Raw genomic sequence first — 17,935 nt, forward strand, 5'->3', positions numbered from 1 at the left:
AAGTAAACTCTGTTATTATATATGTTGACAGCAGCAAGACTTGTACACACCAAAATGGAAGGACACTTTGATTCCTACCATGGACGAATGGCTGCAGAAGCTGATGGAGTTGGTTGAAATGGCAAAATTGACCATTTTGATTAAAGAAAAGAATATAAGTACTTTTGTTTCCACATGGAGACCGCTTCTGAACTTTGTGCTTGAAGTGGAAAAGAATGAAATTTTGATTTGGGTTTTACCGATTAGACTGATAGATCCTTATAGAAATGACTAGTTTATATTATTATGAAAAATCAAAAAGTTGTGATTTGATGTTAATGCCTTATTTTACTGCAACAGAGAGAGTCAGAAGTCAATGCTTCTTTTTCTTTTTCTTAATCCTTCCTCACTTTTCCTCCCCCCGTTCCGCCCCACTGCTTTCCTATTTACTTTCGTATTTTGTATCTTATTTTACCTTATAATTCAATAAAAAAAATGTTAAACAGGAAAGTGGCATGGATTCTTCCTTTACACACAATAAAGATAAAGGTAAAGGTTTCCCTGCCCAGTTTTGTCCAGCTAGAACGCAGCACTCATCTCTGGCCAAGGGAGCTAGCATTGTCCAAAAACATTTTCTGTGGTCATGTGTCCAGCATGGCTATACACCAATGGCACACAGAATGCTGCTACCTTCCCACCGAAGTGGTACATATTGATCTACTTGCATTTGCATGCTTTCAAATTGCTAGGTGGGCAGGAGCTAGAGCAAGCTGACAAGCTCAGTGTCTTTAACCACTGAGCCATCATTCCCCATGTTGTACAAAATAAATACACAGAGAAACTTAACAGTTTTGGGATATGCTGGGCAATTTTTGTAGAGTAGTAAAACAGCATTATATCTTTCAAATGTAATTGGACTATAAAAATCTGTAGCAAATATATTTGTTATTATAAATAGTTTGCATATATGTATGGATGCTGTTATTTTCTTTGTTGTTATTTTATTAGCATTTAATGAAGACACTGAGTGAGGCTGCCAAATTTGTCAGCAATTAGGCTGGTTGAAAGTCTAACTTTTTGTGGAAAACTTTTGCTTATTTCTAAACTTGCATATACCTCTTTGTACAGTCCAGTGCATTCAAAGTAATCACGGGAAGGAAGTCCAAGTCTAGGTTGATCAATCTACAAAACCAAGTTTAAAAATAATCAGTCCACAAATAGAACAACAATTTGTCGGCAGATGAAAGATTGCAAGCAGTGATATTTACTTTTTTTCTAAGTAATTTTTTTTCAAAGTGCCTCTAAAGTGAGACTTTTTAAGTACGAGAATCTAAGGCTAAAAATTTGGAGAGAAAATGAGGAGGGGAAGGGAGGGGAGGGGAGGGGAGGAGAGGAGAGGAGAGGAGAGGAGAGGAGAGGAGAGGAGAGGAGAGGAGAGGAGAGGAGAGGACTAAAATGGATAGCCTGCCTGATTTCTAACACTGTGGGTGGTTGACAAGAAAAAGAAAATATGATGGTGGTATCAAGGCATAAAAGTTTCACTCTGCTATACTTCCTATAAGAGAAAATAGATGCTCAATTTCTAAGCATCTGTGGAAGTAGAAAGAAGCCATTACTGCTCAAGAATGACAAAGGACAAATGGGGATTCGGTATTCTTAGTAGTAAATGTCATAAGACACAATCAAAAGTAGAACTTCAGCATAATTCAGACTACAGATTGATATCCCGAGTTTAATTAGCAGTTAGAAGATGTACCATTATTTCAATTGCTCTTTTATGGGAGGAAAGAAATCTATATAGAACTAATAGCAAATAGCTTATCCCTTGGCTCCTACCAAGTATTCACAATGGCCACTGTTCTTTATTGGCTGCATTCCTAACCCTGCACACATTGTAATTATTAGTCTGTTACAATAAATTGAACATCAGTTTTAATGGAGATTCCATAACTGGGGATCACAAAATCGATGGGTAAGTTAATCAGGCAGATTCTATTCAAAATTAGAAAAGTTAATTACTTTTCCTAAGCATATACAATCAAGCAATTTGGGTCAGGATAATTTAAATTCAATTATCAAAGGAAATGAATCCTGACTGTATATGACATGTTTAGCAAAACATTTTTAATGGAAATGAAAAGGGATTTACATGTGCATTACCATTCTGTTTCATCCTTGCTTGTGAGTTATATTGAAGAATCTACAGCAGGATGATGTATTATTTATATGAATCAACACAAATCTTTATGGATAGGCAATTTAAAATCCGTAGTTTCTCTAACCATACAAACCAGAAGAAATGCATTTTTAGACATCTCTAAGAAAAACAAACTTACATGAAGTACATGTTGTGAGGAGTTTTTATCATCAGTGCCAACAAACATGTTAATAATGACTTTTCTTCCAAACTGAAAATTTAACTCTGCAATGGATTTCTCTGCACTCCATTTGGAGCCTAAAGTAGTAAAAATATATAGTCAGTGTTGGATAAAGATAGTTCTAACTCCACCCTTTCCCATTTGAAAATTATAATGAACAAATAACTTGAATTCACCTACCATGAGTCAGGTCCCAGTTGTCTGCTGCTATAGGCCATTCTGAAATGTTGGTCATTAGGTCAATTAGTGGTTTCCCTTTTTTGCTGTTAATTGCGGCTTGTGAAAATAAACATGAATTCCATTAATTACAGGTACAGACTTCTTAAACCACTCAATTATCACAATGATGTATGGTGATAGTCCTGCATTTCCAAACAAACATTTTCTGCAGAATCATATCTCACAAGAAAAGGTGGAGAACAAACAAATAGATGGAAGTAACTTGAACTTTTGGTGTCTTCACAGAATATGATTTAATAGGTTTGTAAGTGACACAAGTCACAACAATGTTATACATATGATGATGTCATCACAGAAATGAAACAACTTATATAATAAGTTCCCTCCCTCCCTCCCATGGTCTATGGTTTATGGCCTAAACTATAAAATGATTTGTTTCTCTCTTATGGTTAATAGGAAAATAGCAATTATGGTTTCTAGTTATGGTTTACAGAGGTATTGAACCCACCTATGTGGCCAAACCAAACCAAACCAAACCAAATCAAACTAAACCAAACCAAACCTTAGTGGACTGTCAATAATTTAAGAATCAGTAATGTCTACTGTGAATAAAATAATCTCTCGAAGATTTCTTTTTTATTTTTTGCTAACCATTTCCTTTATAGATGCCACAACCATTTTTTACATTCTATCATCTATGATTTATGATCTCCTAGAGTATCAAAAAAGTAGATTTAAATTAATTGACTGTATTATTCTTCGTGAGAAATGAAACAATTAATTAAGAAATACGTACAGAATTCAATATACTGATACTAATCTCATACATATGAATTTAAATATGCAAAGCATATTAGGGTGCCTATAAAGCAGTTGTCAGGATCCTGACCAATGCCCTAATAAAAGCAGGAGCCTCAAACAAAGTTTCAAGAAAAATCCAGTTGTTTATTAGGAGTGCCATATCAGCACGGACCAAGTGAAGCCAGCTCTAACTTCATTTGGTTGCCTCTGACCCTGTTTCCCCCTGCCCCCAAGGTGTGTCATCAGTCACATTCCCCAACAAAGCAGTTTTGAGGGTCATAGAAGTCACTCCCTCCGGCCATTGTGGGTCTTCATAGAGATGGCCTTGACTTCGGCCAGCTAGGATCAGGGGTGAAATCCAGCAGGTTCTAATAGGTTCTGGAGAACCAGTAGCGGAAATTTTGAGTAGTTCAGAGAACCGGCAAATACCACCTCTGGCTGGCCCTAGAGTGGGGTGGGAATGGTGATTTTGCAGTATCCTTCCCCTGCCATGCCCACCAAGCCACGCCCACAGAACCGGTAGGGAAACATTTTGGATTTCACCCCTGGCTAGGATGTGTTTTGTTTTAACTGAGGTGCAAATTTCTAAATGCAGCAGCGAGGTGCGATTCCCCATCCACCTGCCTATGGCAACTTGGGAGCAGGTCAGGAAAACTTCGTGAGTTGATAGCAGTTGCAAAAATGTGACTAAAAAGTAGTATTAGTAAGCTGCCCAAAGTTACCTTGAGGTAAGATAGGTGACCAATCAATCAATCAATCAGAACAAAGTTATATTCATTACTCTTAAATGTGATAATTTAGCAAGCAACTTACTTTCATTTATACAAGATCTATAGAGTGTTTTTGCTTTTGCAACAGCTTCTATATCTTTACTGTCTGACTTCTCAAGAACATCTGAAAATGATAAAGGTATATATATTACCAAGTGTGATACATAATGTAGGTTATGTTCTACAGGTGTTATGCAGAAGCACACACAATGATACCCATTTCACTCATGTTAGCCTTATGAGAACAGAATTCAAAACTTTATAGACCAAACTCAGAGTTTTTGGCAGAATGATGAACTAAATTTCCATGGTGAAGAGAGAGGCTTATTTCAAGAAAGAAAGAGCCACAACTAAAGTTCCCCTGTAGATTGCAGCAAGTTTCTGCTAGCATAGCTGCCTTTTACCACAGAGTGTAAATTAAAAAGGTGCTTTTCCAAGCAGGTTGAAGAAGGATCTATTGATCCTTCTTTCTTAGAAACACCAGTGGAATTTCTCTTCCTATAGGCCCTATTAGGAAGATAAATAAAAGAAGCAAAACCAAGAACAGAACACTTGATGCTGTATGTTTTAACCTGGTCAGTGAAAACTCAGCAGAGCTAGAAATCAGCACTACCTCTGCCACAGATTCTCTTCCATTTTGGACATTCGCTTTGTCCCTCTGTAAATATTCTAAGATGAATGTAATGCTGTTTCAGTTAATGTTTTTATGGAGTCTCTGTTCCCAAATTATTTTTCTGATTCTCATCAAATTTGACACCTGATACTTCTACTACAGTCCTTATTTGTCTGCATCTAAATATAAACCGTAAGACTGACCAGTTTGGACTATCAAGGTTTTGAGCACTATATTCAACTTGTTAAGCTAACTATCTTCTTTCTCATTTTTAGGACAACTGTCCATCCCTTTTGAGTCAGTTTTTGAATCAGATGATGCAAGAGCCAGAATGCAATGCAGAGTCTGTCCCACTAAATGAGACCAAGATCACCCAGATATGTTTACTCTTGACCCACTGTTGATGTGGATTTTAGGTGGGGATGTTCTTTTTGGTTGTGGCTTTTTCAGCCCCACATTGTTGGGATCTGTATTATCTTCTCTATCTTTTTTGTTTACTCTTGGTCAAAAAAAAGTATGACCTTACAAAAAACAAAATGATCCAAAATTTGAAGTGACTCATTTGTACTACTGACCTTTCAAAACAACTTCTAGTTCATCTCTTAAAATATCAAAATTACTATAACGGGAACTTGTCTCAGGTATGATGTGCTTTTTTAACCATCCTCCACAAGCATACTGGTAAAAATTATTGCAAGGTTCTGCTGTTGTATCCATGTTCTCAATTATTCGGGCAGCTGTCATAAAACAAAAATAAAGAAAGTCATATTAAGGGTAATGTAATTTTCTTTTTAAAAAAATAATCTACCTTTATCTTTATCGTTATAAAGCGGTAACATTAATATTTAGTTTTGTAATAGGAGTTGTAACCCTCAAGTGTTTGAATTAAGTCAAGCTGTATTAACTGAATATTAATTACTTTTGAAGATACATATATAGAATTCCACTATACAACAGCACAGTTCGGTGGGTGTCAGTATTGTTGCAACTAATAGAACTTATCCAAATACAAAATTGTAGACTGCCATAAATAACATCTGAATTTCACACTATGTTAAATATTTTGGGTTCGGTGGAAGATTCTGTTCCAAGAACATGAGCTGATTGAAACAAAACTCCCTTCATCTGAGGGAACATGAAAATCAATGTCCATGTTTTTATCCATGTTTATATCTAATTTTATATAAAAAGGTAAAGGTTCCCCTCGCACACATGTGCTAGTGGTTCCTGACTCTAGGGGGCGGTGCTCATCTCTGTTTCAAAGCCAAAGAGCCAGAGCTGTCTGAAGACGTCTTCGTGGTCATGTGGCCATCATGACTAAATGCCAAAAGTGCATGGAATGCTGTTCCCTTCCCACCAAAGGTGGTCCCTATTTTTCTACTTGCATTTTTTACGTGCTTTCAAACTGCTAGGTTGGCAGAACTGAATTGCCAACCTTTCGATTGACAAGCTCAATGTCTTAGCCACTGAGCCACTGCATGCCTTTTAATATTTATTTATTTATTTATTTATTTATTTATTTATTTATTTATTTATTTATTTATAAAGATACTATTTATACTGTATCTTAATTTGCCAGGGATTGCCCTATAAATGCTAGACATATTAAAGCACACCAGCTGCTACCACAGTGGTCCCCTTCCTGAAGCACACTACGTTCCTGATACCTACTTGTGTCAGATTGCAGTATGGGCCAAAAATTAAAAACTAATTCTTAACTGTCATATATAGCTGTCCATGAGATTTGACTTCACCTACTGCAATCAAGTGAAAGATAAAAACAATGAAGTCAAGTCTCATATATGACAGTTAAGAATTGGTTTTTGAACAAAGCACAGCTTAATATGTTTTGTGAATTCAGCCATGCATTTTATTCTGCCATTGTGTGTTTACGTGTTGTTTTAATTTTTTGGTTATTTACTAATCTTTGGTTTCATTTTTGCATAGCAGTGTTGTTGTTTTATTTTATTTTATTTAATGTTACTTTATTAAATTGGTTATCTGCCCTGGCTATTTGTTTGCTGACCTAAAACCAAATGATGATATAATTCAATATAAAAATATTAGGGAAATATTTGATACCAGGTTACTCACACTTCTGAATTGCAACCTGGTGTTTCCTAATGGAAACTTAATTTATTTAGCAATAGCACTTAGAGACGGCTGTAAAAGCCCTCTCTAAGCGGTTTACAGAGTCAGCATATTGCCTCCAACAATCTGGGTCCTCGTTTTACCCACCTCGGAAGGATGGAAGGCTGAGTCAGCCTTGAGCCTGGTGAGATTCGAATTGCCAAATTGCAGGCAGTCGGCAGTCAGCAGAAGTAGCCTTCAGTACTGCACTCTAACCACTGCAACACCTCGGCTCTTTAACTTTGTTCTCCAGATTCCAATTGTCAAGATGAGGCTCCTCTTTCTGAATGGCAGTGTTCTTTAAAATTACACCCAAGGACTATATTCTTTCACTGAGATATTTTTAAAAGTGCATCACATTTTTTTAATGCAATGAGGCTTGCATGAATGTCTGGATGGAATGCACTGAAATTAAAACTGGATATTGGACTAGCCATAAAAATCTATAATATTAATTCTATTTAAGCATTATACTGCATTGATAATATACAAATCAGTACTAGAGCACATATTTCCAACAATATTAGAGGTCACTCTCCCAATATCTGTGCATATTCTTTTTTATGTTAAGAAAGGGACATTTCTACTTATTTTGGGGACCCAGCACAATTCAAAGACCTGAAAGATTAGAATTCTAAAGTATGAAGGGAATTTCCATGACTGGAGAATGCCCCATATTGCCTAAATTTGCCATTTCAACATATAGATTTAACAAAGCAAATAAGTTAGCAAGGCATGACAGATGTAATTCTAAAGAGAGGTGATGTTATGAAAAAGCAAATATGGCAGTGATATAAAACATATTATTCTCTGCCTCCTCCCCAAACTGTTTGTTTGTCTGTGAATCTTGATCATATGTGCAATCTTTTCTCATTTGTATTAAATCAATAAAACAATTATTTAATACAGTCCTCTATGGCTCAAGAGGAGGAAGGAAAATTATTATAGAGACAGGGATGGGTTTAAAGATATAGTGCATACTTAAAGTACTAAATATTAGGGCTGCTATACTTGGGGTGCAAAAATCCCAGCAATGAGATACCAAGAACTCTTAATTCCTTGCTTTCATGTAGTGGTTATCTGTATTTTTGCATTAAAATCTACGATTGCAATTATCACCCACAGAGTTAACAAGAAAAAATACATATAGACTAAACTATGAAGTCTTTGCGTCTTAGTCTACTACATCAAGTAATGTAGCTTTTTTTGTTTGTTTGTTTAGACCTACTGCTGCTTAAAACCATTTTTATAATCATTAACTTAATAAAATTAAATCACATTTGTAAAAGCATGTTTCCTTGAAAACAATAATTAGGGTAATGATATGTTGTATATGATACGATGAAGCAAATGTGTTGTCTTGAATTTAGCAACTGCAGTCCCTACATGATGCAATGACAAGATTGGACACAGCCTTATCTGTCTATCTATTTCCTCTTACTCACTGATTTCCCAATAGAGTACAGTATATTACAGCATGGATGTCACTGCTATGCAACCTCTCCAAGCTGAAGGAGTGGGGCAACCCACTTCAAACTTTTCAGATTTTAGCTAGTGTCAGCATTTGGCAAAATAGATTTTCAGTTCTAATAGACTTACATAAGGCAAGGCAGTCAGCTGGCTATAAGCATACAGTAATTATTAAACTATAATACTTGGGGGGATTCAGACTTCACCATCCTCATGATTAAATCTCATTGCTTGATTTGATTAACTGAGTAAATCTGAGTTCAATTCCTTTTTCCATGATACCACAACAGCTGTATTAGTGGTAGATTTACTGTCTCTTCTAAACTGATTTGTAAACTTTGTTTATATCTAAATGTCATTAAGGTTTTCTAAGTTCCAAAAAAGAGATCTGAGTATCACAGGACCTCACCCAAATTTCCCAAAGTCAAGATCAAGTTGTAACTTGACAGAGTGAAATAATTAGATGAGTTAAGAGGGTAATCTTATTAATTTTAATTAAATGTAAATCAAATTTAATGAAATATTATTATTGTCTTATCCCTGCCCACCTCTTTTTGGAAAAGGGTTCTTTCTTCCACTTCCAAACGTTGGTGTTGGAGAAGGTTCTTAAGAATATTATGGACAGCCAAGAAAATAAATAAATGGGTCGTTGAATCCAGAGTTCTTATTCAAGGCACAAATGACCAGCCTCAGATTATCCTATCTGAGACACATTATGTGAACACCTAGCTTTCTGGAGAAGGCTCTGATGCTGGGAAAGTTGGAAGAAAAGGACACCAGAAGCAAGGGATAGACTCAGTTACAGTTACAATGAATGCATTATTGGAAGACCTGAGGTTATGGATAGATTGTTGTGTAGTAAATCTAATCTATGTGGTCACGAAGAATCAACATTAATTTGATAGCAAATCATTCCCCTTTCCCCAAAATGACCCTTGATCCTGAAACTACACTGTTGTCCTTGAAATTCACAAATCTTTGGGAGATCCATTCCTTTCCTTTATATTTCATTCTACAAACTTAGAGCATTGTTCAAGAATTCTGAATCAAATTGTTTATGGGTATGCAATCTCATAAATCTGCTGTTAGGAGGAAACAGACTTAGAACAATTCTCTACTCTAGCTTAAGATGTTTCTGCTGTTTCCTGCTGCCTCTTAGGCCAGAAATTCCAGTTTGGATTGAAATGGGTTACTAACAAGTCTAGGCTGGTGCTATGTGGACTATGGCTATTGCAAGATCTGATTGCTCATTCCTGACTACTTGTCCTTATCATCCATGTAGGGAAGGCAAGCCTTGCTGGATGCCCACAGAAAGATGTAAGATTTGAATGGAACATGAGCTTCTAGGGATGAGAAGAGTTTTATTGATTTAACTTGCCATCACTGATCAACTGCAAGACTATAAAAACATGTAGAGACTGTCAGGGGTGAAATTCAGCAGGTTCTGGAGAACCGGTAGCAGAAATTTTGAGTAGTTTGGAGCAGTGGTGGGCTGCCCCCAGTTCGCACTGGTTCTATAGAACCAGTAGTAAAACCAGCGGGGGGTTCCACCCACCGACCCTGACATCATCAAAATGCTTTTGCGCATATGCAGAAGAGCGCACGAGCTTTTGCTTTGCTTACGCACGTGCGTGGCTTCACTGCAAACCGGTAATAAAGGTAATTAGAACCCACCCCTGGTTTGGAGAACCAACAAATACCATCTCTGGCTGGCCCCAGAGTGGGGAAAGAATGTGGATTTTGCAGTATTTTTCCCCTAGAGTGGGATAGGAATGGAGATTTTGCAGTATCCTTCCCCTGCCTTGCCCACCAAGCCACGCCCACCAAGCCACACCATGCCCACAGAACTAGTAGTAAAAAAATTTGAATTTCACCATTGGAGACTGTCTACATAGCACAGTGACCAGCCCCTGAAGGGTGGCAAGAGAACAAATACTACAGTCAGTTGGAGCTGAGATTACCAGAAGATCAGAACAAAGAACTTCTGAGGAACATCTGCTCTGAAGGGTTTAAGACAGCTCTGGTGAGAAAAGAGTTGTGTTTTTTTTTAAAATAGAAACCAACAAAGACTTTGTGGTTTCATTTGCAAAAGGCAGTGAGTAAAGGAGGATGACATCTGCTCCAAGGAAAGGTGGGGGACCCATAATGACAACTGGCCAAGCAGAAAGTACTGTATATTCTTATTCAGAAATGCATTCACTCACATCTGTGGTTTGTTTTAATGACTATATTTGCAAACTAAACTATTTTTTAAAATCAATTTGAATCCCCCAAAATACAAAAGAGGATCACAAATACCTGATATCATTATCACAGTCAGTTATCAAGATTCATTTTTTCAGCACAGTATTTATTTCTTGGAGACATTTAACACCTAATTCATGTAAAAATAACCCTTCAATTACATGAATTCCCAGAAAATGGAATCTGACACAAATCTGTTATATATCTATCAAGAGAGGTTAAAGAGCCACGCTAGAATGAAAGCTAGTTCTGCTTTAGGCATGAAAATTGACTGGGTGTCTAGGTGACTTTTCACCAGTCTCTCTTTCTCACCCCAACCCACCTCACTAGGAAAAATAGGAGGAGGAAGGAAATTTAGGCATGTTCGCTGTCTTGAATTATTTATAAAAACAATAAAGGTGGGATAAAAATAAATAAATATATAAACATAAGATTATACCTCTGCAAATTGTTAACTAGTTTAAAACATCCAATAAGTGATGGCTCAGCACTTTTTTCAATATAGGAAAGTGCAGTTTCCTTAATGTGCCTCAGGAAGATGATTCAGCAACTTAAAAAGTATTTTGATTAAGTACGCTTGACATTCTGTTCTAGGTTAATTGGTCTTGGATAGTAAAAATATTTTATTAACTAGAAACCTTGAAAAGCAAATATTAATTATTAAACATTAATCTTGATAAGTGAACATATTCTAATAAATAGCATGCCAGACATTGCAGGAGTCAATTATGCTGTTTAGATAAAGTTTCACCTTCATGTTATCTCTGTTCCCACAAATCAGAATTCTGTACAATACAGAACACTATAAAACGTGCAACGAGATTTTAAAGGAAAAATTAGTATCATTAACTTGACTGCATTCACACTAGTGCTAATTAGTGTTGTTTAATTAACTCACATTCTATGCATCAATTGCATGATACATTGAATCTTAAACTAACCAACTTGGCTAGTTTGTATTCTGTGTCACAATTTTCTCCCCCTTCCCCAATTAACACCAACAAAGTTTCAAACATTGTCATATAGATAACTAAGTCTTTAATTGTCCTGGTTCAATGCAGTACATGAACTCAACCATTATGATAAACAACAACAAACCACTAGTCTTATAATTTTTCCTCTTGTTAATTTCTGCCCCTTACCAAGAATTCTGACCATATATTTTTTTAAATATTTCAAAAGTTAATGTGCTGTGTCCTGATGTCTTCCCATCTCCACTCCTACTCCATCCCCTTGCCATGCTTGTCAGGCAGGGGAACTATTCAGCAGGTTCTGACAGGTTCTGGAGAATACCACCTCTGGCTGGCCCCAGTGTGGGATGGGAATGGAGATTTTGCAGTATCCTTCCCCTACCACACCCACCAAGCCACACCCACCAAGCCACACCACGCCCACCAAGCCACGCCCACAGAACCAGTAGTAAAAAAATTTGAATTCCACCACTATTGTCAGGGCAGAAAATGTAACACAGAAAGGAAACCAGTTTACTCTCTGTTCACAGAGCTAAAGTCATTAATGCAAATTTAAAACTGTTCTTCATGTTAGACAGGTGAGAGGACAAAAGACTTTATTTGGGTCAGCTATACAACGGAATTTTTTGACCTTTGCGCTAATCTGCTTTTTTCCACTAGGTGATTGTAACCTTTATCATCTGGTTATGATTTGACATTATTTTCTTTCTCTTTCAGAACTTATCCCTGATAATCATGTGCCGCTTGACATCTTGGCACGATGTAATTGATTAGACCAGGGGCATCTGCAGTCAATTGAAGTCCTGTCCCTTTTTTATACATGATAATTTGTAGCTGCCAACTTACCTTTTTCATTCCCCACTCCCCGTGGATGCTCCTGAATCAGTCTTGTATACACCACTGAGAATGCACAAAACTAAATATATTGCTTTCTAAATCTAAAGTGGTTGGGAAGAAAAGCCCCCGGTTTTCAAAACAACTAAAAACATGTTTCTTAGCTTGTCATACCACACTGCAATAGGATTGTCAACTGTTTTTGATCATCCTTTTGTAGCACAGCAAGAAAGTGAGCATTAGCCTAATTAATTTTGCACCAGGAATGCATTTCTATTATGCCTGTATAAGGGTAAATATGTCCCTTTTGTAGGACCTCTGACATACGGTTAAAAACATGGATATTGTTCTGGGCCTTTCAAAGCTTTAATGAACACTGCCCCCTTTCAGTTCAGACATTTTACCTATTTGGTTCCAACATTATTTGCATGACTACATGCGATTAAGATTAGCACAATGATCAGCATAGTTACTGTACTTTAAGAGGTATTTTAATAAGCTAATCATATAAGCAGAGCAAAACTACAAGCCTTCTTCCCCTTCCCTGTGAAATGATCGGTTATCATTTCAAGACAAGGAAAACTTTGACATCCAGAGATTCAAAGATTGATTCTATATATTAAAACCAGCATGGGTGAGTCTATGCCTACTCCATTAAATCAGCATACCATCTTATATATAATTGTCATTATCAAACAAAACACCACATTTTAAATCATTAGGTCCACTTCCCTTAACCTTAGGCATTTTATAGAGATATTTCATGGGATGACCAAGACTGTTTGAGGGAAATCTATTAATATCTCATCACAAGGATCTGTATTTGTCTGTTAAGTTTAGGAGTGCTCTAATGCAAAGCCTGATGTTGTACAGCTTCTATTCCTTTAATCAAAGGAATAGAACTTCACAAACCTAGATTTGTGATAAATATATCTTTCCTGAATTGGCTTACCTGCAGTTACTTTCTACAGTTTCCACTGTGGTATTGTATTGTTATATCTCTGACTTTCAAAAGCAGATTGTCATACAGAGTGGAAGTGTAAAACACAATTCAAGAGACACAACACAAAACACTGGCTTGTGCTCATGTCTCTGGGATACATTATTTTCAGAAACTCCTTATTAATATAGTAAAAGAAATGGAGACATTCTATCTATCTTACCTGATTTTATACAGTCCGAAGTTTTACAAATACCATCTGGAAAAAAACAAAAAGGATGGATAAGGATGTTATTTTTTTTTTCATAGTGCATTAACGTCATTGTACTTAAACTTTTGAAACTCATCCCTAATAGATATAAACTAAATGTGTCTATTTATATAATGCAGACATCTGCTTCTTCAAGACATTTGGGTTTGTCCTAGTACTAGGTCACTATTCTGACAGCAAAGAATTAAAATAGAAGCTTCATCAATATAAAATAAGTATACTGAAATTAGGACAGGAAAAAGTGAAGTTCTCAGTATGCATGAATGCAAAGGGAAAGACAAAGTATTGTTTGAGAGGGAAAAGGCTTACCATATTTTTTTCATCATGTCTGTGCCTGACTTGGCAAGGAAACATGCTAGACAAAAAACTAAAAATGTGTATGGAATAAAGTTTGAGATTGGTTTGAGGGCAAAACAATTATTGACAGTTGAAAACAAACCTCCTTTTGATTGTCCATCAGATTTGAGCTCAGAAAGTAAGATGGACAATTTTTCCAACTTTCAATGAGAAGTGGTGTACAAATGTTTTAAATCAATGGCATTTCTCCTGAGGAAGCAATACTTTTCCAGTGATTTCAGGGCTCCTTTTTTTAATGATGCTAACACTGTTTTTGGAAAAACCAAGTGAGACAATTTCTTTCATTCTTCTTACTACTTCTCACTGAGAGTCATTGTGGTTGGAAATTTTTAACACTTTGGATTGAGGGCCTCATGCAGCAAGTCAGATTAATTCAAATATGGATGATTACATGCCTCTGAGACAAAAAAGACACCCGGAATAGACTTGTTTGGAGTGTGGGTGGAAGTGTGTGGCTAACCATATATTTACTGATGTTTTTAGGTCTGGTTAGAGAACTAAAATCCCAACTACCCATCTACAGAAAGAGCTTTGGGATACTTAGGATGCAGCTGCCAAATCTGGGCTGAAAACAATCCAGTTGGCCACTTGGTAGAAGCTTGTTGATGTCTTTCTGATCTCTAATGGTCATCTGGATTTTTTTCAGCCCACATAGATAGGCTTAATTTAAGGACAAGTAAGTGATAAGATCTGACAAGAAATTGGAACTGCTGATATTTGTTTCCATGTGTGTGTTTTCAGATGACAAGGAAGAAATATTTGATCTCTGAGTTATGGTAGCAGACGCAATTTATGTGAAAAAGGAACTGAAAATTTCTTAGGTGAACATCCTTTCTGTAATGTACCTATTATTAAAAAAAAGTAAGACTCAATCTCTTTTCTGCCACCCACACTTTAATGTAATGCACATTCTTAAACTTCACCAAATTATGAAAAATACCACATTATTTGGACCTAAGGATAATCTAATTTTTGCCAAAGGATAGAAAGAAGAAAGAATTAAGATGCTAAAATAGATATGATATACGTCTTCTAAACAGTTTTTGAAGCTGCAGAAAGGAAATATTTTTGTCACAGTGAAAAGGAAATGACTAACAGAATTTGAATTAAGTGTGTTAAGCATGTATGTGTTAATTTTTTTAATGGCTAAGGGATTTTTTTCTGAAGAAATGATCTTGTATTATTTCTTCAGAACAACTAGCCTTGTGGTGCAATCAGGACAATCTTGAACTAAATACACTCAAAACTGTAGAAATGGTGGTAGATTTTTGGAGAAACCCTCCTATACTACCCTCTCTTACAATACTAGACAACACAGTATCAACAGTAGAGTCTATCATCATAAAAACATCATCAAAAAAGCACAACAAAGAATGTTCTTTCTGCGCCAACTCAGAAAGCTCAAACTGCCCAAGGAGCTGCTGATTCAGTTCTATTGAGGAATTATTGAGTTTGTCATCTGCACTTCTATAACTGTCTCGTTTGGCTCTGCAACCAAACAAGACAGACCCAGATTTCACCAGATAATTAGAATTGCAGAAAAAATAATTGCTACCAATCTGCCTTCCATTGAGGACCTGTATACTACACGAGTCAAAAAGAGGGCTGTGAAAATAGCTACAGACCCCTCACATCTTGGACATAAATTGTTTCAACTTCTACCCTCAAAATGAAGCTATAGGGCTCTGCACACTAGAACAACCACAAGACAAAAGGACAGTTTTTTCTTGAATGCTATCACTCTGCTAAACAACTAATTCCCACAACACTGTCAAATTAACTACTAAGACTGTAGTTCTTCTCATCCTTACTACTACCTATCTCTTGCCACTTACGGCTATATCCATGTTGCTTGTATCTTTACAACTTATATTGTTTTTATTGTTTCTTAGTATGATTTGATTGCTTATTAGTATCCTATCACTATCACAAATTGTATCTTATAATTCTTGAAAAATATATTTTATTTTTTCTTTATGTACACTGAGCGCATATGCACCAAAGACAAATTCCTTGTGTGTCCAATCACATTTGGCCAATAAAGAATTCTATTGTATTGAATTTGAATATAAAATAATTGCAGCAAATACTCCTTACTAGTCAGTGATAAAATTACCTATCACATCTTCTATTACAAGATTACAGGAAATTGACCCAAAGACTAGGAAGTGGCCCCAGAAATACAGATAATTCAGGTTTATTCTCTCTACCACCCAGAGGGAAGGGACAAAGCCAATATGAAACAATAGGCATTCCTTGAGAGATTAATGTTAGGTGAGAAATGGATAAGGAGACAAAAGAAAGAGAATAAGTTCTGAAAGAGATCTGCCTTTTTCTAGGTGTCAAATACAGAGATACAGTCAGAGAAGTGTCAGATTCAGATACAGAGTTTTGAAATGCATATTTAACCTTCATGTTGCTACTCTGTTCAATCTATCTGTTAGTAAATAAAACTCAAATATTTTAAAAAAGTGCCAATTCACCTCTAATTACCATTTTCCAGTGTCAAGCAATATAGATTAGTTGGAGGATTACTTTATATTTTTAACACTCAGAAAAGGCAGGGGAGGAGAATATTAGTGTAATGTTGGCAAATATACTTTAAAATATAATTATAGTATAATTGTCAGTCCTGAAGGCCCAATGCAATAGTTACATTTATTATCCATCCATCCTTTTTTTCTGCAGAGTTCATGGCTCTGCGGGGTGGTGGGGGGGGGAGAGTCTCCATTTTATTACCACAACAGCGGTCTTGTGTCTTTGGTTTGATACAGAATGACTAGCCCAACATGGGAATTTGAGTGTGACATATTTACTATATAACTATATTCACTATGTTACATTGACTGTCTAGTTGATGATGGAATCCTACCTAGTTGCCTTTGAGAAGTCTGATTCAAATACAGATCTATCAATCAGTAAGTTTTAGTATTAAAAATGACAAAATAGATTTTAAGATACAAATATTAAAAGGAGACTCTTATTTTATATATTATAATTGTTAAATTCATCCCCTGTTTTTCTCCAAGAATTCAAATATATCTTCAGAAGATTTATTTTCATTTACTCACACAACAGCAACCTTTTGCTGTAGGTTGGGCTAAGAAAGAATTATCATTCCAAAGTCACTCAGTAAGTTTCTATACCTATGGTTGGACTTGATCTTGAGTGTTCTTGGTTCTAGTCCTACCCTTTAGCCATTAAATCACACTGCATCACAACATAATATGGACTGTTTTCTAGTTTAGTAGCTAAAATTTCAACAATTCTACAGCTCAATCATTCTAATCAAATTGCTCTGCCTAGAGTATTGTAATCAAATCTGTTTCTAGTAAATTATATTCACTGACATTTTCTCTTCTCACTTATAATATAATGTTTTCAATTTTTGTTACTGACATTTTAAGTTTAGGGAGGGGCTCCTACTTACCATCATATGTTGCATATAGAATGATCATGGTGATGGCCACTATAGCAAGAAGCAGCACTACAGCAGCAAGTCCAATTTCCAGTGGACTCCAGCGCAGTTTTCTCTTTGGTTTTGGGGAGTTCATTTCAGTTATATCCATCTGACTTTCTGACTTAGCCATAACCTAGAGTCTGGCAAGAAAAAGAAGACAGAACCCAATGACTGAAACAGTAGAACAATGGAAATCTTTAGTTCCTCTTAGTCACTTTTTTTCCAATGAGGAAGAGAAAATAGTGGGGTTTTTTTAAAGAACCAGTCAACATAGTAAGTCGAGGTATTTTTTGCTACTTACAACCCACAGAATAATGGTGCTCTTACACAAATAGAGAGTAAGGCTAAAAAGGGACTAAAAATAAATGTCAGCTTGCTTTTATTGCCCACATATCTGTTTTATTGTAGTCTAGTGGTACAAGAGTTCACAAGTAAGTGAAATTCAGCTCTGTTTGAATAAAAATTAACTTAACCTTTCAATCTTTGATCCTTTGCCAATGAACAAAAGTGTTTCATTTTGCCTCTGAGCAATGTTCA

General features: G+C 36.0%; 1 protein-coding gene across 1 annotated transcript in view; it reads right to left on the reverse strand.

The window, feature by feature from the left end:
• Nucleotides 1–17,528, reverse strand: part of MME (membrane metalloendopeptidase) — a 53,891-nt gene extending 36,363 nt beyond the window's left edge. The window contains exons 1-7 of the mRNA XM_070945069.1: nt 17,369–17,528; nt 13,534–13,569; nt 5,297–5,458; nt 4,152–4,232; nt 2,538–2,633; nt 2,316–2,434; nt 1,096–1,161 (exon numbers count right to left, since the gene is read on the reverse strand). Coding sequence (XP_070801170.1) covers nt 1,096–1,161; nt 2,316–2,434; nt 2,538–2,633; nt 4,152–4,232; nt 5,297–5,458; nt 13,534–13,569; nt 17,369–17,528 — 720 coding nt within the window. The remainder of the gene's footprint in view (nt 1–1,095; nt 1,162–2,315; nt 2,435–2,537; nt 2,634–4,151; nt 4,233–5,296; nt 5,459–13,533; nt 13,570–17,368) is intronic.
• Nucleotides 17,529–17,935: the final 407 nt, after the last annotated feature.

Source organism: Pituophis catenifer, unplaced genomic scaffold (assembly GCF_029215685.1).
Source record: "Pituophis catenifer annectens isolate HBS135680 unplaced genomic scaffold, rPitCat1.0.hap2 SCAF_6, whole genome shotgun sequence".
In the NCBI taxonomy this organism is placed as follows: Eukaryota; Metazoa; Chordata; class Lepidosauria; order Squamata; family Colubridae; genus Pituophis; species Pituophis catenifer.